The sequence below is a fragment of the Oncorhynchus mykiss genome, chromosome 13 (genome assembly GCF_013265735.2).
Source record: "Oncorhynchus mykiss isolate Arlee chromosome 13, USDA_OmykA_1.1, whole genome shotgun sequence".
NCBI classification, from domain to species: domain Eukaryota; kingdom Metazoa; phylum Chordata; class Actinopteri; order Salmoniformes; family Salmonidae; genus Oncorhynchus; species Oncorhynchus mykiss.
Window position 1 is genome coordinate 25105503 of NC_048577.1, and position 20902 is coordinate 25126404.

Here is a 20902-nt window from a genome sequence, read left to right on the forward strand (position 1 = left end):
AAGCTGCCTTGAAACAGTTAATGCAACAGGCACAATATTTAGCCACAATAAGGATTAACCACGATAGAGGAATTTGCAATTCACCTTAAAAAAACAAAAGGGGGGCGGGGGGGGTAGGTAGTGTTAATGGTGAATATACTGAAAAGACAGGGCAAACAAAACACACAAACTGTCACATACTTCACTGTGAAATGCTAACTTACCTTAACCAACAGTGCAGTTCAAGAAGAGTTGAGAAAATATTTACAGAATAAGCTAAAGTAGAAAATTATAAAAAGTAACACTAACGAGGCTATATAGAGGGGTTACCGGTACCGAGTCAGTGTGCAGGGGTACAGGTTAGTTGAGGTAATGTGTACATTTAGGCAGGGGTGAAGTGACTATGCATAGATAATAAATAGCGAATAACAGCAGTGTACAAAACAAATGGGGTGGTCAATGTAAATAGTCCGGAGGCCATTTTATTAATTGTTCAGCAATCTTATGGCTTGGAAGTAGAAGCTGTTAAGGGGCCTTTTGGTCCTAGATTTGGCGCTCCGGTACTGCTTGCCGTGTGGTAGCAGAGAAAACAGTCTATGACTAAGGTGACTGGAGTCTCTGACAAGTTTATGGGCTTTCCTCTGACACTGCCTATTATATAGGTAATGGATGGCAGGAAGCTTGGCACCAGTGATGTACTGGGCCGTACGCACTACCCTCTGTAGCGCCTTACGGTCAGTTACCATACCAGGCAGTGATGCAACCGGTCAGGATGCTCTCAATGGTGCAGCTGAAGACATTTGAGGATCTGGAGACCCATGCCAAATCTTTTCAGTCTCCTGAGGGGAGACTGTCTTGGTGTGTTTGGACCATGATAGTTCGTTGGTGATGTAGACACCGCTCCACTACAGCCCCATCGATTAATGGGGGACTGCTTGGCCCGCATTTTCCTGTAGTCCACGATAAACTCCTTTGTCTTGCTCACATTGAGGCTGTCTCATCGTTGTCGGTGATCAGGCCACTGTTGTGTCGTCAGAAAACTCAATAATGGTGTTGGAGTTGCGTTTGGCCACGCAGTCATGGGTGAACAGGGAGTACAGGAGGGGACTATGTACACACTCCTGAGGGGCCCCAGTGTTGAGGATCAGCGTGGCAGATGTGTAAAGCATAGCTGTGAATGAAGCATTTCTGAATATGAGTCCTGTATGTGACATGTATAGTATGAGGTCCTTATTTTTTAAGACTTTGAGAGTATGGAAACCCAAATCACTATATAAGTCACAATGGCCCTGTAAACACTCAGGTTGTACAACACATTTGACAATGTTAGTTATAATAAAAAATAAAAAATGTTTTACGAGTTTGTCTGCACACCCCTTTTTTTTACACAATCATGTCAAATTTGTTGTAAGCTACATCAATTGTACAACCTGAGAATGTACAGGGCAGATGTCTGCAAAACGTTACCTTGAATAAATAAGCAATAGTCTATTGTACACAGTCTAACTTTTGCTGTCCCCTTTCGGTTTGGAGTGGGACAACAGCATTACGTTCAATGAGTAGGGCAGGGGTAATTCAACTCTTACCCTTCAAGGTCCAGACCCTGCTGCTTTTCTGTTCTACTTGATAATTAATTGTACACACACCTGGTGTCCCAGGTCTAAATCACTCCCTGATTGGAGGGGGACAATGAAAAAAAAGCAGTGGAACTGGCTTCGAGGTCCAGAGTTGAGTGAGGGGAATAGGCGATTTACTTCAAATCATGAAATCCAAATGTAACAATCAAATATTTGTGTAAACAAGCAACAAATAATGCAGTGGTGTGCTGCCTCATAACTATCAAGCTGAACAACCATTGTAAAAAAAAAAAAAAAAAAAGTTAGCCTAGCAACATATGACACAAGTCATTTTTATTTTATTTTACTGAGAAGCTAGTGGCCTTTCATATTTGACACAAATGCATTACAAAAGCCCTGATTTATGTTTGACATCGTAAACGTATCCCACCGGGCACAGACGTCAATTCAATGTCTATTACACGCTGTTTCAATGTCATTTCATATAAATGACGTGGAAACAATTCTGATTCAACCAGTGTGGTCCAGTGGGCTAATATTCAAAACAGGTTAAGCTGGTTTACCCAAAGGAAACACAAGACCCCTTTTAATCAGTTGCAGATTAAGTTAAAACTGCATTCAGAATGCTTATGCTATATTGGAAGTGTGAATCAAGTTTAAAAACAACACCACAATGAGCTGTTTTCACAGACATTGTTCTATATTGATGCCAAACCACACCTATAACACTGTTAACATTCTGAGAGAAGCCACATTGTGGTGTCCCTATCTGTCATTGATTGAATTGGAGTCTTGATGTCAAGCATATTGGCACAGTATTCCAATGCATCTCAGTCAAAAGGCAGTGTCCATTTTAAAAACCCTCCCTTAAGAAAAAATAATTGTTGTTAGAGTGCAGTAGAACTGCAGTATGCTGCAAATACTGCGTCCAAAATAACACTGTTTATTTTTACTGCAGTAATTTTGCAGTGTAACTACAGTTAGAGTGCAGAATAACAGCAGTACACTGCAGTTAATTCAGCAATTATTTTGTCCAAAATACCAGTCAACTGCAGTTTCAAAACTTATCTTCTTTTTTTTTTTATAAGGACTGCTGTCGCTAGGGTGAATGGCCAGAGAAAAGGGAAGAAGCACCATTTTGTTGTGAAAAACAAAAAACAAAGGCACAGATCCATGCTACCATGCACACGACTAAGGCCTCTCTTGTTGGAGGGATGTTACACACAAACGTTATGTACAATGGGATACCTATGTACAGTGCATTCAAAAGTATTCAGACCCCTTGACTTTTCCCACATTTTGTTCAATTACAGCCTCATTGTAAAATTGATAAAATATGATTTTTTCTTCAATCTACACACAATACCCTATGACAAAGCGAAAACAGATTAAAAATAAATAAATAAATACCTTACTTACATAAGTATTCAGACCCTTTGAGCTTCGACATTGAGCTCAGGTGCGTCCTGTTTCCATTGATCACCCTTGAGATGTTTCTACAACTTGATTGGAGTCCACCTGTGGTAAATTCAATTCATTGGAAATTATGATTTGGGAAAGAACACACCTGTCTACTGTATATAAGGTCCCACAGTTAACATTGCATGTCAGAGCAAAAACCAAGCCATGAGGTCAAAGGAATTGTTTGTAGAGCGCCAAGACAGGGTTGTGTCGAGGCACAGATCTGGGGAAGGGTACCAAATAAATGTCTGCAGCATTGAAGGACCCCAAGAACACAGTGGCCTCCATCATTCTTAAATAGAAGAAGTTTGGAAGCACCATGATTCTTCCTAGAGCTGGCTGGCAGGTCAAACTGAGCAAATCATGGGAGAAGGGCCTTGGTCAGGGAGGTGACCAAGAACCTGATGGTCACTCTGAAAAAGCTCCAGAGTTCCTCTGTGGAGACTGGAGAACCTTCCAGAAGGAAAACCCTCTCTGCAGCACTCTACCAATCAGGCCTTTACGGTAGTGGCCAGACTGCAGCCACTCCTCAGTAAAAAGGCACATGACTGCCCACTTGGAGTTTGCCAAAAGGCACCTAAAGGACTCTCATAAGAAACAAGATGCTCTGGTCTGATGAAACCAAGATTGAACTGTTTTGCATGAATGCCAAGCGTCACGTCTAGAGGAAACCTGGCATCAGACTGGGGCGATGGTTCACCTTGCAACAGGACAACGACTCAGGTGTGCCAAGCTTGTAGCGTCATAACAAAGACACAAGGTTGTAATCGCTGCCAAAGGTGCTTCAAAAAAGTACTGAGTAAAGGGTCTGAATACTTATATAAATGTTATATTTGTACTTTATTTTTTATAAATTTGCAAACATTTCTAAACACCTGTTTACACTTTGTCATAATGGGGTATTGTGTTTAGACTGATAAGGGAATTAAAAAAATTAAAATAAGGCAATAACAAACATTTCTAAATGCACTGTACATGTGCCTTGTCTCAATGTACCGTTTAATTAATCATTTCAAATGTAAGGATATTTATACGTATTTATTTATAAAATCACTCCGACTATAATAGTTTGGAAGACAACAGCTGTATCATAACACACAATAAACAGTTTATTTGAACAGTCCTTAGAGTTAAAAGTAAAACAATAACAAAAACACCTCTGTTCAAAACACTTTTCAATCCACTGCCTCAATGGAGGTTCAGGGTTAGGACAGAGACTGTGTCCCCTCTCGGCTCATACACCAGTGGTGTCCCCATAGTCCTTGTTCCAGCGCACATACAGGTCCAGCGTTTGTGGTCCGACACTCCTCTTGATCTTCTTCAGTGACTCCACGAAATCAGAGAACCTGATATTCCTCACCTGCACAAAAGGCACAGAACACTACAGTGATGAAGGGTGCAACAACAGCAGGGTGGTTCATTCATTCACATCAAACGTAAGAAAACCGAATGAAACTGAGGGAACACCGTAACCTGTCCAATGAGAAGCGCTCATTTTCATTTTCTGTAGGAAAAAAGTTTTGCAACCATTAAGAGTTATTTAAAAAATGTAACCTTTATTTTACCAGGCCGTCAATTAGGAACAAATTCTTATTTACAACGATTGCCCGGCAATAGGCAAAAGGCCTCCCGTGGGGGAGGGTGCAGGGATTATAAAAAAAAAAAAGTAAGACAAGATGGACAACACAGACAACACAGGGTTTTTAATTAAAAGTATATATTTAACTTTGTGAATGATGCACATTGTGAATGCTGCAAATACTTGAGCTTGCCTGTTGCAATGGAACCAATAGAGGTCCTGCAGGGGCCACACCACTGCCGCAGCCCCAGCAAGTTGAAGGAGGAAGGGGCTAACTTGAAGGACAAAGAAATTAGTCTGAAGAAGGATGGGACTAGGATCCATTATGTCAGAGGAACTATGTTAGACTCACTGTATTGAGGCATCTAGAGGCTCAGAAAGAGTCATAGACGCTGGAAGATTTTAGGGGGAAGATGTCTGTGCTACAGACAGCTATATTGGTCCACCAATACAGGACTAGTGAAGTACTACTTTTGTGACAAATATATATATATATTTTTTTTATTATGATTTTTCAGGGGGTGCTGCAACACCCTCCCTTAGTACCCCTACTCCTTGTGGCTATGGAAAGAATCAGAGAATCCTGGAATAATCATTTGACCTTTTACAGGTGACAGACTTGAGGATTTTTTGCCTAAATTCTGTTAATTTTTCCCCCAAATTCCATTTTCTCTATTTAGTTTTTACAAGTTTTGGATTTTCCCATTTTTTTCCTTCAGGCTTTTGATCTCACTTTTTTAATAGAAAATCAACTAAATTGGATGTACTAAAGTCCACAACAATGCTTAAACCACATCAGGAGATCATTTTTTTCTTCATTTTTGGGTGTAAATACCAGTTGGGTTCAAATACATAAATTAAATTCTCTCTCCCAGTAAATTCCATTTAATTCAATTCTAATTCCAGTCCTCTGAATTCCAATGTTAGGTCAATTCCAAGAATTCAATTCCACAAATTCCAAATTGAATTCAATTTCTGGAATAATTATACTGGAATTATAATAATATAGGTTGAAATTATTAAAAACAAATCCTACAGTCCATGTCGTATACTATGTGCATTAACTTCATTAACTGGGAAATGTAAAAATATAGAATTCCAATTAAATTAATTTTCAAAGATTAAACACAGAGCCGCCGCCATGGGCTCCCACCTCTCACGAAACCAATGGTCACTCTGACAGCTCCAGAGTTCCTCTGTGGCGATGGGAGAACCTTCCAGAAGGACAAGCATCTCTGCACTCCACCAATCAGGCCTTTATGGTGGCCAGACGGAAGCCACTCCTCAGTAAAAGGCACATGACAGCCAGCTTGGAGTTTGCCAAAAGGCACCTAAAGGACTCTCAGACAGTAGTGAGAAACAAGATTCTCTGGTCTGATGAAACCAAGATTGAACTCTTTGGCCTGAATGCCAAGCGTCACGTCTGGAGGAAACCTGGCACCATTGCTACGGTGAAGCATGGTGGTGGCAGCATCATGGTGTGGGGATGTTTTTCAGTCAGGATCAAGGAAAAGATGAACAGAGGAAAGTACAGAGAAATCCTTAATGAAAACTTGCTCCAGAGCGCTCAAGACCTTAGACTGGGGTGAAGTTTAACCTTCTATCAGGACAACGCCCCTAAGCACACAGCCAATAGCTGTGCAGCAAAGCTCCCCATCCAACCTGACAGAGCTTGAGAGGATTTGCAGAGAAGAATGTGATAAACTCCCCAACTATAGGTGTGGCAAGCTTGTAGCTTCATACCCAAGAAGACTCAAGGCTGTATTCATAATATAGCTAGCTAACGTACATTTGGAGGAAACAAGTTATAATTAACTGGCTAGCTAACTAGCGTTAGCAGTCTTTTCAATGGTGGCAAGTCCAGCTAGCTAACCAGCTAGAAAACAACAGAATGAAAGTATAATTTTGGATTCGAAAACTAGTCCAACAGGCTCTGCATTTCAGGAATCACAATCGTAAGTACCCCTGGTGCACTGATAAATTATTTACCATTTAAACCATTTATTTAAACAATTTATTTGTTGATGAAAACTCTGTTTTGCAACTGCAGTCATCGGCTTCCTTGCATTTCAAATGTGACCTGGTTGGATTGGATTCTGGTTAGTGGCGGTTGCTATCCAACGGAGCGCTGTGATTGGTTGCACAAATATTCTGTGGCGGGCTTAGCGAAGGGGCAATTCCCACCCCATCCTCTGCATCTAATGACTTGAGGGAAATCTATCAAATGTTCATACCCTGACTACACCGCTCACGTTGCGTGCGCGAGCATTGCAAAATAAATGTAGAAATATATTATTCAATTATTGCACCCACACTGCTCGCGTGCGCCAACAAGCGTCTGCGTTGCCAAGGGCTAAAATAGAAGTCGGTTCTATTTGTGACACAGATCGCGCTGCAAGTCCTGCCTCTCCCATCTCGTCATTGGTTTATAGAAGCAGGTACCCACGTGCCATCTCATTGGTTATGAAAGACGGAAAGACGAACGAGGTCAGTGGCGGTAATGCACCAAATTTATGAAAGTTGCCAATCGCAATATAAAGTCCAGAGAAGAAAAAGCCTGGAAGGAGGAGAGATGACTAGAAACGATTTGGTTCACCGTTTTATGTGTGGATGAATTGTCGGAGTAAAGGACCTTCTGCATTTCAGGAAAAATAACAACTCAATATTTATATCCCAGGACAAATTTGCTAGCAACAGCAAGCTAGCTAAATAGGACAAATTAGCTAGCAAGTGCAAGCTGGCTAGCTAAATTGCCATAAATGTTTGTTTTGATATTTTAACCTGCGTGTCGTGATTGCGTTTGGTGTGGGGGGGCTAACTTAATTTATGCACGATGGCGCACACGCGCAGCCGGTTTGGGTTACTTGTCAGTCTGCTCTGGTCGCGTCTGGTTTTCCAGGGACCTTAACAAAGAGTCAGCACACTCAACCCCAGCAATTATTAACTCAAACCCTGGTCCCTATGACTAATTCTAAAATGATTATATGGAAAGGTTAAGGTGATGTCTCTAGATGTTACATTAAGGTTGTTTAGTGTTTTTACAATGGATTCACTTTTTTTTGCATCACTTTTCAAAAAAAGTTAATCAAAAAACTCATATGGCTTTTTTAAAAATGAGAATGTGACTATAATAAATAAGCACAAAAATAGCACAGTATGGAATTATAGGTGAGCTAATATCAGATATTTGGAGTAGCATATCGTGGAATAGATTTTCCCAAATATCGCCCACCCCAAACATGCCCTAATAAATAACACACCAAGATTCATAGGTAGAACTTGCTGCCAAGGGCGCCAAGTTGGCACAGGAGGACCACTCTGTAGACAGGCTGCCGAAGGGTAGTCAACAACTAGAGCGTTGGACTAGTAACCGGAAGGTTTCTAGATCGAATCCCCGCGCTAACAAGGTAAAAATCTGTTGTTCTGCCCCTGAACAAGGCAGTTAACCCACTGTTCCTAGGCCGTCATTGTAAATAAGAATTTGTTCTTAACTGACTTGCCTTTTTAAATAACGGTTACATTTTTAAAAACTTGAAAAAAAAACTAGCCATTGATTCTCAAACCGAACACTATCACTCAATATGCGCGTTCACGTGTCAATCTCAATTGCTAGTTGTCGAGTCTACGAGGGCTCCACTGAAACTTTGGCAGCCTCTTTACTGAGTGGGTATACTGTGCCGATTCAGTGTCCTTGGCAGCAACTTTTATCCATGAATTTTAAACCGTTACCTAGCAACAACATGGCCACTACTACTTTGCCCTCAAAATTGTCAGAATGAATCTAAGATAATCATTTGTTTAAGTTTTTGCCGAGGTCTTAGTCTTGCAATTTTACATCTAGCTAAGGTGTTTTGTGCTTGAAGGAGTAGTATTTTTTAAGTTTTAAAAAGTGCATGAAAACAAGTTAGTGCAGTAGAGAGTCTGCTGTGCTCAGCTGACCCGACACTGTTTAGAGAAACATGCGGTTCTACAGACTGATTTATGAGAACACGTCTACAACTTTATCAGCATGATGGAATTGAAGGACAAGCTACACGCTGTTCATCAGTGCCCAAAATCAATAGCTTGTCACTAGCTTGTTATGTTCCATCCTTGTGTTTGTCAGTGAAGCTAGCCATTAGAACTAGCTAGCAGGCACTATGAGCAGGCAGGCTAAGTCAACTGGCGAGTTGCTTTGGTACTATTTGTGCTGCAGTAAAGAGATGCCGTTTCGCTTCATAGCGTATCATGCTACAAAACAGGTCGCAGAAGGAGACAATGCTTGCAAATGGGTTTTGAATTTTGGAACATTGACAAGTGGCAGTTGGGATACAAGTGGTTGATTGGTCGAAGTGTTTGGTTTATTATTCAGCCTTAGTGTGATGTATACAGTGAATAGTGTAAACATACCTCGTTTGCGGCCATGTTCCTGACTTGTTCTGGACGCAACTCTTGAGAATTGAAATAGATTGCATTAGGAAACAAATAGACACATTTGTAAAGAGACCAATTGCTGTATCGATTCAAATGAATGAATTATGCCTCTTACCTCTGATGGGACCGAGGGACGCATCTTTGGCCAGCGAGGTCAGGTCACTGCCAGAATAGCCTTCTGTCATTCTGCAAGGATTACACATATACCAAGTATTTCCATTATACAACAATATTAAATTAAGTTTGGGCACAGATAGCCTAGTAGTTAGAGCATTGGGCCAGTAACCGAAAGGTTGCAGGATCGAATCCCCGAGCGTAAAAGGTAAAATTCTGTCGTTCTGCCCCCTAAACTAGGCAGTTAAACTACTATTCCCCGGTAAATAAGAATTTCTTCTTACTTAAATAAAGGTTAAAGATATTTTTTTATTTATCTACATCTCTTAGATCTCTATACAGTCAGGTCCAAAATTGTCACCCTTGATAAAGATTAGCAAAAAACGACTAAAATAAATAATACAAATACTGAGCTATATTATGAGCTATATATATATTACTTGTTAAACAATCTGAGCAATTGTTTTAGTATAAAATAATATAAATAAATAACTGGAGCATTCGCGAAAAAAGCACATTTGTTGCACAAATGTACCTTACCATAAACATCAATGTCCTTCTTAAAATCAATACACAGAAGTATATATATATATTTTTAACCTGCATATTTAGTTAAGATAAATACATGTTAGCAGGCAATAGGGAAATTGTGTCACTTCTCTTGCGTTCAGTGCAAGCAGTGTCAGGGTATGTGCAACAGTTTGGGCCGCCTGGCTCGTTGCGAACTTTCTTCTTAAGAAAGGCCATAATTAATTTGCCAGAATTTTACATAATTATGACATAACATTGAAGGTTGTGCAATGTAACAGCAATATTTAGCAATATTTCAGTGAAATACGGAATGGTTCCGTATTTCACTGAAAGAATAAAATATATTTTTTCAGAATTATAGTTTCCGGATTTGACCATATTAACCTGTTAGAGCTCTAGGGGCGCTATTTCATTTTTGGATAAAAAACGTTCCCGTTTTAAGCGCGATATTTTGTCACGAAAAGATGCTCGACTATGCATATTCTTGACAGTTTTGGAAAGAAAACACTCTGAAGTTTCAGAATCTGCAAAGATTTTGTCTGTAAGTGCCCCAGAACTCATTCTACAGGCGAAACCAAGATGATGCATCACCCAGGAATTAGCAGAATTTCTGAAGCTCTGTTTTCCATTCTCTCCTTATATGGCTGTGATTGCGCAACGAATGAGCCTACACTTTCTGTCGTTCGCCCAAGGTCTTAGCAGCATTGTGACGTATTTGTAGGCATATCATTGGAAGATTGACCATAAGAGACTACATTTTCCAAGTGTCCGCCTGGTGTCCTGCGTCGAATTCGGTGCGCAATTGCCAGCTGCTTCTACTTTACCATTTGATTCAGGGGAGAAAGCATGTGTCCAAGAACGATGTATCAATGAAGAGATATGTGAAAAACACCTTGATGATTGATTCTAAACAACGTTTGCCATGTTTTCAGTCGATATTATGGAGTTAATTTGGAAAAAAGTTTGCGTTTTGAGGACTGAATTTATGGATTTTTTTTGGTAGCCAAATGTGATGTATAAAACGGAGCTATTTCTAATACACAAGGAATCTTTTTGGAAAAACTGAGCATCTGCTATCTAACTGAGAGTATCCTCATTGAAAACATCAGAAGTTCTTCAAAGGTAAATGATTTTATTTGAAGGCTTTTATGTTTTTGTTAATGTTGCGTGCTGGATGCTAACGCTAATGCTAACGCTAAATGCTAACGCGAAATGCTAACTCTAGCTAGCTACTTTTACACAAATTATTGTTTTCCTATGGTTGAGAAGCATATTTTGAAAATCTGAGATGACAGTGTTGTTTACAAAAGGCTAAGCTTGAGAGATGGCATATTTATTTCATTTCATTTGCGATTTTCATAAATAGTTAACGTTGTGTTATGCTAATGAGCTTGCTGATAGATTTACACAATCCTGGATACAGGGGTTTTTTCATAGCTAAACGTGACGCAGAAAACGGAGCGATTTGTCCTAAACAAATAATCTTTCAGGAAAAACTGAACATTTGCTATCTGAGAGTCTCCTCATTGAAAACATCTGAAGTTCTTCAAAGGTAAATGATTTTTTTGAATGCTTTTCTGTTTTTTTGTGTAAATGTTGCCAGCTGAATGCTAATGCTAAATGCTACGTTAGCCATCAATACTGTTACACAAATGCTTGTTTTGCAATGGTTGAGAAGCATATTTTGAAAATCTGAGATGACAGTGTTGTTAACAAAAGGCTAAGCTTGAGAGCTAGCATATTTATTTCATTTCATTTGCGATTTTCATGAATAGTTAACGTTGCGTTATGGTAATGAGCTTGAGTCTGTATTCACGAACCCGGATCCGGGATGGGGAGATCAGAAAGGTTAATGATCAAAGACTTGTATTTCTGTGTGTTTATTATAATTAAGTCTCTGATTTGATATTTGATAGAGCAGTCTGACTGAGCGGTGGTAGACAGCAGGCTGGTAAGCATTCATTTAAACAGCACATTACTGCGTTTGCGAGCAGCTCTTAGCAGTGCTTGAAGCACAGCGCTGTTTATGACTTCAAGCCTATCAACTCCCGAGATTAGGCTGGCAATACTAAAGTGCTTATAAGAACATTCAATAGTCACAGGTATATGAAATACAAATCGTATAGAGAGAGATAGTCAACGCGTCATAATTTCTATAACTACAACCTAAAACTTCTTAACTGGGAATATTGAAGAACTGGGAATATTGAACCACCAGCTTTCATATGTTCTCATGTTCTGAGCAAGGAACTTAAATGTTAGCTTTTTTTTTTACATGGCACATATTGCACTTTTAATTTCTTCTCCAACACTTTGTTTTTGCATTATTTAAACCAAATTGAACATGTTTCATTATTTGAGACTAAATGTATTTTATTCATGTATTATATTAAGTTAAAATAAAAGGGTTCATTGTTCATTCAGTATTGTTGTATTTATCACCATTACAAATATATATATTTAAAAATAATATATATATTTTTTTAAATAGTAAAATAATAAATAAATACAAAATCGGCCGATTAATCGGTATTGTTTTTTTTTTTGTCCTCCAATAATCGGTATCGAAAAATCATAATCAGTTGACCTCTAATGAATTAATAAATATATATAATCAGGTGTCAAAATGATTGGCAACCCTAAATATTTTTATAAAATCATACAGTTCTATTTCATTTACATTCTATTCTTTTAATGAATCTCATTTTAAGCAACTGTATTGTGTCCTTCCATGGCATCTTGTTTCAATAGGGTATAACAATGAGGTAACACGCATGTAAAATCCCATTGTCATCCGTCACCATGTGAAAATTCACAAAACAAAACCGACAAATGGTTGTTGAACATCAAATCAGGCAATGGGTACAAAAAAAGCTAAAAAAACAGAACACAACAATTAAGGGGCAACAATTAAGAAGTTTCAAACTTGCCTGGTATTGGAAAAAAAGTGTATCTTGTCCCCACACACAGTAAGGAAGATAGTTTGGGAGGCAAAGAATATTGAAGGGCTAAAGTTGGAAAATTACAGAACTTGGTCACTTCTTGGGGTCACCAAGTCTCCAAATCTACACTTAGATGCCACCTCCATGCCAATAGGCTCTTTGGAAGGGTTGCCAGAAAAGAGCCTTTATTGAGAGCAACCAACTAATGTAAACTCCTGGAGTTTGCTAAACGGCATTGACACTTGGATTGGAACGCTTGCTGTGGTCAGATTCAAAACTGTGATTTTATTGCGATTCTAGGGTCCAAACATATTGCTCACCACATATCTGCTACAGAGTGACAAGATGGCGCCATGAGAAAATGAGTTTTGATCAGTCATGGAAATTAATGTGCTGAAAACAAATTGGCTGTCTATTTAAAAAGTCGATATTGGATGTTATGGAGCTGTTTTGCTTCCACTGGTCCTGGGGTCCTTGTTAAGGTCAACGTCATCATAAACTGTAGCAAGTACCAGGACATTTTAGGCAAAAATCTGGTTGCCTATGCCAGGAGGCTGAAACTTCAACGTAAGTGGATATTCCAGCAAGACAATAACCCCAAGCACAACATCAGAATCCACAATGAAATGGTGAACTGACCAAACAAATCTATTTTGCAATGGCCATCTCAGTCTCCGGACTTGAACCTCATTAAAAACATGTGGTTTGAATTGAAGAAGGCAGTCCATAAGCGCAGACCAAAGGATATCAAGGATCTGGAAAGATTATGTATGTGCTCTCCAGTGGGGATTTTAGCATGTAAATCTTGGTGGGAAAACAAAACAAAAAAATGTGGGATGCATGCCAGCAAAGCCACTACACAATACATTAATTGCACTATAACGCTGACAAACGATGCCCACAAACTGTTGGGACTCTGCTGTTGGGGCCCTAACACCTTACCACTGCTACACCTGGCTTTCAGCGGAGCCTTGTCTAGCGGTGAAACAGTTCATCCAGCCTCATTTACTGCCTTTAAAAAAACATAGCTGATATGGCTGACTTGCTTAAACAAATGTGGTTTCTACTGACAATTGAAATGTACAAACTATGGCATAAGGGGGCGAGAAGCGGATAAGAGGCAATCCGTAATTTTGATTAAGACTTTAATGAGCAAGCGACGAAGGACGTAGTCAGTATAACTATTTGTTCAGCACTTTTGAAATGTACAGCGACAGAATTCAGAACATTGGCCGTTCTTACAGTACTGTACAACAAGTCAGAACCGTAGGATAAACAAAGGGGGCATATAAACAGAATGAAAGCTCTTACAATATTCAATGACTACATTTCTCTAAAACAGGTTAAAGGCTTCATGTGCACCACCAAGTTAGAACAGTAGGCAAAATTAAGAGCTGAAAATATACCACATTTTTAGGGTGAGGCACATGGGCTACTAACAGCTTACTACACAACATACACTTAGTATTACTTTCTTAGCTACAGTATACATATCTCCCTTGCATCATTTATGCAGCAGCATACAAGACATTTTTGGACTCACCTTGTGAAGGTGGCACGGCGGTCCTTTGTGGGCAAATTTTGTCATCAAACTTTGTCATCAAAGTCTGGCATTCTCTGGATTTATGATGGGAACTCAAACAAAAATAACACACAGCCACTCCATTGAATAGCAGGCGAACATTAGTGGTTGCTTTGCAATGCTTGCAGTTAGTCACTGATTCCTTCCAAACGACTCATTGTTGAATTTGTGATTTCCAACTTGTTGTGTAATCTTTATGGCCGATGAGCACCGTTACGTTTTATCTATAATTTATCTTCATTATTTATCTTCATATGAAAAGGATTTGCCAGTAGATTGTCGACTTGATTCATGATGATGACTGCTAGCTAAGACTTTGAAATTAAGATGTTGACATGATCAGTCCAATCAAAGCTACTGTACATATAACGTGATTTGACGTAATTTTATCTGTGGCCAGTGACCTTGAGCCTTCTTGGAAGGGCACTCATAATAACTCCACGGCAGGACCCAAAGGGCTGAAATTTTGGATGTCTACCCTTACTAAGGACATGAACTTGGCGATGGCGTAGTGTCCCCATGAGTGACAGAACACTGAGCCAATCACGGCACAATGCTCCTATTTTCTGCTGGCTCGCCCCACCACCAACAGAAAGCACTGAGCTAGGCTGAAATACCTGCATTTTGGAGCTGCCTTACTCAAGAAAACAAAAAAAGAGACCATGTGTGTATGCAGCTTTATTAACTGAATGACTTATATATATTTTTTACATTGTTTGCAAACTGATATGTGATACGTATTAATGCCAAAATAACAGGCAAAACAGGCAAGCCCCCCCAAAAAATATATGGATAATATATATTTTCAAAACAATTGCTAAAAATGTGGGACCTGCCCTGAATGAAGGGTCGCCACTGGTGTTCTTCAATCTCATAAAACATTTGAGAAAAAGGCTCAGTCCCATAGGGCGGCGCACAATTGGACCAGCGTCGTCCAGGTTTGGCCCGGGGTAGGCTGTCATTGTAAATAAGAATTTGTTTTTAACTGACTTGCCTAGTTAAATAAATAAAAAAAAAATTAAATAAAGTACCATTATCAAAGCGGAGGGTGCCGGAGTATTGAAAACTATATTTTTTAAATTACTTGTTAAAGAAAATCTTTCACTGAGCAATTGTATTAGCATACAATAATATAGTTTTGCTCATCTTTATCTAGGTTGCCGATAATTTTAGACGTGACTGTATATCTCTGTATGTCATTCTGAAAGCATAGAGAGATAGCAAACATTTCAAATAGAACATTATGTCTCTATTCTTCTCTATATATTAATATATCTATTGAAATCTCTTTATTTATCCATCATTTTGAAAGGATTACAGTGGACAAAACATGTTATATTATAAAGATATATGGATATCATGATCTATCGCTATATCTAATGGTCTATCAACTACCTATTGTACAAAGTTCATTCATACCATGGTAAAGGATATCTAAAAGTACATAACATATTAGGTAGGTTTCCAAGTCAGTTTACCTGGCTAGCTGTGACAGTTCTTTCAGTGCGAGAGGATTTCCGTGCTTCTCCAAAAGGTTCTTGACCAGTTTTAGCCGTGTCTATACACAACACACAATTATATACATTTTTTGCAGGGAAATTGTATGGGGGAATGTGATTTGTTTACTGTATGGCTACAATTGTAAATTGAATTAATAGGTTTCTTAACATACCTCTTCTGTTGGTAAAGCCACATACACCCGTTTTGCAAATCGCCTGTGAATAGAAACAGTTTGAGAACATGTACCATTGGGTATGCCTTGAAGACTTAAATGACAATTCCACCACTTTATAACCAGTTATTATGCTGTTAGGATACACTGAGTGAACAAAACTTTAGGAACACCTGCTCTTTCAATGACAGACTGACCAGGTGAATCCAGATGAAAGCTTTGATCCCTTATTGATGTCAGTTGTTAAATCCACTTCAATCAGTGTAGATTAAGGGAAGGATACAGGTTAAATTATTTTTAGGCCTTGAGACAATTGAAACAATTGAATGTGTGCCATTCAGAGGGTGAATGGACAATACAAAATATTTAAGTGCCTTTGAATGGGGTATGGTAGTAAGTGCCAGGCGCACAGGTTTGGCTGTGTCAAGAACTGCAACGCTGCTGGGTTTTTCACACAACAGTTTCCCGTGTTCACACAACAGTTTCCAGTTTCCCCAAAGGATATCAAGCCAACTTGACACACAACATGGGCCAGCATCCCCGTGGAACACTTGACACCTTGTAGAGTCCATGCCCGGACGAATTCAGGCTGTTCTGAGTGCAAAAGGGTGTTCAACTTAGACCAAAGGATGTTTGTACAAAACATCCTTTTGTGTAAGTTGCACACAGTGTATATGAACTACTGTAGGATTTGATACACATTTTGATGTTTTATCATTTTTTGTTAGTCATACTGCATGATTCCTCATTTTTGAAACCTGTGCATTGCCCTCATCTACAGTATAGTCAAATCACATTTTATTTGTCACGTGCCGAATACAACAGGTAGACCTTACCGTGAAATGCTTACTTACAAGCCCTAAACCAACAATGCAAAAAAAAAATTTAAGTAAGAAAATATTAGCAAAAATATATAAAAATAAACTTAAGTACAAATAAAAAGTAAAAAAATGAACTACAATTTCTGGGGTGCATTTCACCTCCCACAATGCAATACTCTGCCTAGTCTGCAGTTAGCTTAGCTCGCTAGCAAGCCCAGATGAAGCTTATCATAAGTTAAGTGCATTTCACATTCCTTTTGGGTTGTAATAATATTATTATAATGCTTGCATGAATAGAATTCTGAATATATGTTAATATCATTGTAACCAATCGACTGCATTACACACAAAAAAAAGGAGTTAGATGCTAACAAATGCTAACCATAAGTTACCGTATCTGATGGTTAGCAAGTATGCTAGCTAGCCCAACTTCTACATCAGAAATACGTTTTTCCAACAATCACAGTCGAGTTAAACTTAGCGACTCTCTTAAACAAATGTCCAAACAACATGTAGGCCTGTTAGAACATTTATTAAGACATTTACAGGCAAATCACTATGGAATCCTAGTCTCTCATGGCTAAGTAGCTAACCCTGCTGCATCTGAAATAAAGTGTTTTCAACAATAACAGCCAAATACAGCCTGTCCAAGTAACCATCCAATAACACTGTAGGCCTATTAGAACTACTAAAAAGTATGACATTTATAAGTAATTCACTACAAAAATATAGGCTATTTGGAAAAGGGCGCAATGGCCGGAGTGGTTTTGCCAAATGGAATCATGGTAGTTCGAGCCTTGAACAACAGAAAAATATTGGAGTAAGCCAACTAAATATCATTCTATAGGTTTTTGAGCGTCACCTTGCAAGCAAAACATTTTAACCGCCTCCCTCATGACAACGAAGACAAAAAATGTATGTTTTGAAGTAAATTTTTTGGAGGCGGAGAGAAGATTTAGCAATTTTGTAACTCACTTCATACAATTCTACACATTTTTCCATAGGGTGGAGGAAAATGTTGGCAGTTTTTAATATGATAACTGAAGATCAAAGGGCCCACCCCGGTTGGTAATTTGACCATACTTACTACAAGTTTAGATAGCTGGCCACTAGACTAACTTATCAATCTAAAACATTTAAGCTGATGTACTAATTTAGTTACTGGCGATGCACAACCACCATTCTATTATTCTAACCCTCAACAGTAAGTTGAGACACCGACTGAGTTTCAAAATACATATTAATTATAGAAAATAAATATTGGTCCAATGGTCTACATTGCTGTATTAGACGAAGACAACCAGAGCAACACATAGCAGGGAGTTCGAATACGATCATGTTCTATAGAGTTTTTTATTTTTATTTAACCTTTATTTAACTAGGCAAGTCAGTTAAGAACGCCCGGGTTTGGCCTAATCCAGGCGCCGCGCCGCCCTTTGACTCCCAATCACAGCCGGATGTGTTTCAGCGTGGATACAAACTAGGGACTGTAGTGACGCCTCTTGCACCCTTGCAGTGCCTTAGACTGCTGCGCCACTTGGGAGCCCCATAGATAGCTGAAAATGGCTGTCTATAATGTATTTGTATTAGTCATCTAAGGGATCCTACTTGAAAAAAAAACAGAGAAGCAATTTCCAGTTTTGCTCATCACGAAACAGTCATTAGCCATGAAATCACAAAATTACACTAAAAAACTGTTTATGACATCACTAAATACTTCATAATTACAAACCAAATGTTACATGTGGCAGAGTTGCCCTTTGACAGTGCTGTGGCAGAGAGACCTTAACTGAAAAGTAAACCTGGGTTGTGTTCAGTAGGCACACAAAAACGGGTAGGGCGGTACTACATGAACAATTTGCATGTTTTCCATTGCAATACCCTGTGTCCTGTTGAAAACAACCGTGGCATACTAAAAAAAAAACTGGGCATCCCCTGCCCCAGCCACACTGGCCTACAGTACCTAAGAACAGCTTCGTCCAGCTCCTGAGGTCTGTTGGTGGCTCCCATCACCAACACCCGCTCATCCCCACCAGACTGCACCTGAACACACACACACACAAATAAATACTATTGTCAGAAACAGTGAGACAATGTATCTCTTGGACAGATTTAATGTGGAAGATGCAAAATCTTTCTGCAGGATATGGACAAAAAAATCCAATCAAAAGTTTATTGGTCGCGTACACAGTTTAGCAGATGTTATAGCAGGTGTAGCGAAATTCTTGTGTGACTAGCTCCTAAACAGACATGGCTGGTTGCAGGATGTGGCCAACACACAGAATCCCTCCAGGGACAAACATTGCATACACGTGTGCATACGCTCATGAACTCATAAAACAAAACAAATAAACAGGTCACAAAATTAACACTGGAACACACATGCATGCATATGCAGAAACACACACAGGGAGAGACCTCCTTACCCCATCAAATTCAATCAAGAACTCAGTCTTGAGTCGTCTGCTGGCATCATGCTCTCCCTCTCTCCTCTCACAGAGTAGACTGTCAATCTCATCTGTGTGGGGTAAGTAACTGTAGTCATAATCTGAATGGAAGGGTCCCATTATCCTAGTATTCTATGCATAGTTGCACACTCCATTTCCATCAGTTATTAAATAGAAAAGTCTTGCCAACATGCTACAATGCAACTTTCTTGCATACAATATCTGTGCTTATTATTAGATTGCAGGTAATGAAACATCATTATCGTTATGTGCTTTCTTGACCAGTTCATTGCAGTTACGCATTCATCTTGGTTCATCTAACAAAGTCAAAGTTACCTATGAAGATGATCGAGGGTTGCAGTTCTCTGGCGACGGCAAACAGAGCTCGCACCAGCTTCTCTCCCTCCCCCACCTACAGGGAAAGACCAAAAGAATAGTGAGTTTACTCTTTTTCTACAAGGGTCTACTTGAAATGACTGATATATGGTTGTTTTTCTGCTAAACTCAGCTGAATGCACTGACTAAGTTGCACTGGATAAGAGCATCTGCTAAATAACTAAACATGCAAAGTAATGTCAAATGTAACAAATTAAAGTGTAAAGAGATCTCTACGCTAATAATGTACTTACATATTTCGAGGTCAAGCTGGCTGCACTTATGTTGAAAAATGTGGCGTTGGACTCCATGGCCACTGCTTTAGCCTATCCGTAAAAGAAAGAGCAAAAATGTCAAATGTAGAACATTATACTTGTTTTGAGATATTTTCAACAATATGCTCTATAATCCTTAAATTTTCTGTTCGCTTGGTTTTAAATTTGATAACATATCCAAATTCCTGCTCTATAGAATCACCATTTGTTTTAATGCAGGTCAGACACATTTTGTGAGATTGAGTACATACTAGAGTACATTAATGATGGCTAAACTACATTCATAATGGATAATGCAATGTTGTATGACAAAAAAAACACTAAATATACATTTCCACAGATTTAGCCTATCCTTACATCATTCTGTGCCATCGGTCATAGTACTCTACTGTCAAAGTACTACCATATAAAGTGTACTTACAACCTTAGACCTAAACCAACTCAACTCTTGGACAAAGCATCTTGTAGTTAGAGGATGTCTCAACCAGCTAATCCAGTGAAAAGAATATATCCACTGTCTATATTAATTATATTAGTCTTGTATTATAAAGATTTTACAAATGCATCGTTTTGTGCATTTTCTATGGCAGTTGTTATGTTATTTCATGATCACTTGTGATCTTTGTGAGCCTAACCAAGACCCACTCTCCTAATCATTTCTCATTCGGTCTCTTGCCAATACCACATGGCACTGCACCACACTCACCAGCATCGTCTTTCCGTTGCCAGGAGGACCGAAGAGCAGAAGGCCTCGTGCTGGAGCCCTCAAGCCTGTGAACAACTGGAAAAAAACATCTACTCAGCACTTTTTCATAGTCCTGAAGTTCAAAATTACAGAGCAATACATAGTAATTTATTGATTCTGATAGGCTGATTTAACATTTACTGTATGCATACAGTATGAAGTGGGTAAAACAGTACATAAACATGACTAAAGTTACCAGTGTTCAATGACTATGTACATAGGGCAGCAGTCTTGAGTACCTGGTGGTAGCCAGCTAGAACAGTGACTAAGGTTCAGGGCAGGGTAGTGGGCGGAGGCCAGCTAGTGGTGACTGTTTAACAGTCTGATGGCCTGGAGATAAAATATGTTTTTCAGTCTCTCGGCCCCAGCTTTGATACACCTGTAATGTC

The 20902-nt window shown here is 39.1% G+C and overlaps 1 protein-coding gene across 4 annotated transcripts in view; it reads right to left on the reverse strand.

Annotated features, from left to right (window-relative positions):
• Positions 1–4036: 4036 nt before the first annotated feature.
• The window catches only part of LOC110486043 (spastin), a 31877-nt gene continuing 15011 nt past the window's right edge, over positions 4037–20902 (reverse strand). For all 4 annotated transcript variants that reach the window (XM_021557356.2, XM_021557355.2, XM_021557354.2 and 1 more), the window contains 10 exons: positions 20475–20549; positions 19748–19819; positions 19455–19530; positions 19098–19189; positions 18635–18714; positions 15851–15893; positions 15657–15736; positions 9125–9195; positions 8986–9026; positions 4037–4377 (listed from right to left, as the gene is read on the reverse strand). In XM_021557356.2, the coding sequence (XP_021413031.2) occupies positions 4252–4377; positions 8986–9026; positions 9125–9195; positions 15657–15736; positions 15851–15893; positions 18635–18714; positions 19098–19189; positions 19455–19530; positions 19748–19819; positions 20475–20549 (756 nt within the window). In that variant the 3' untranslated portion in view covers positions 4037–4251. The remainder of the gene's footprint in view (positions 4378–8985; positions 9027–9124; positions 9196–15656; positions 15737–15850; positions 15894–18634; positions 18715–19097; positions 19190–19454; positions 19531–19747; positions 19820–20474; positions 20550–20902) is intronic.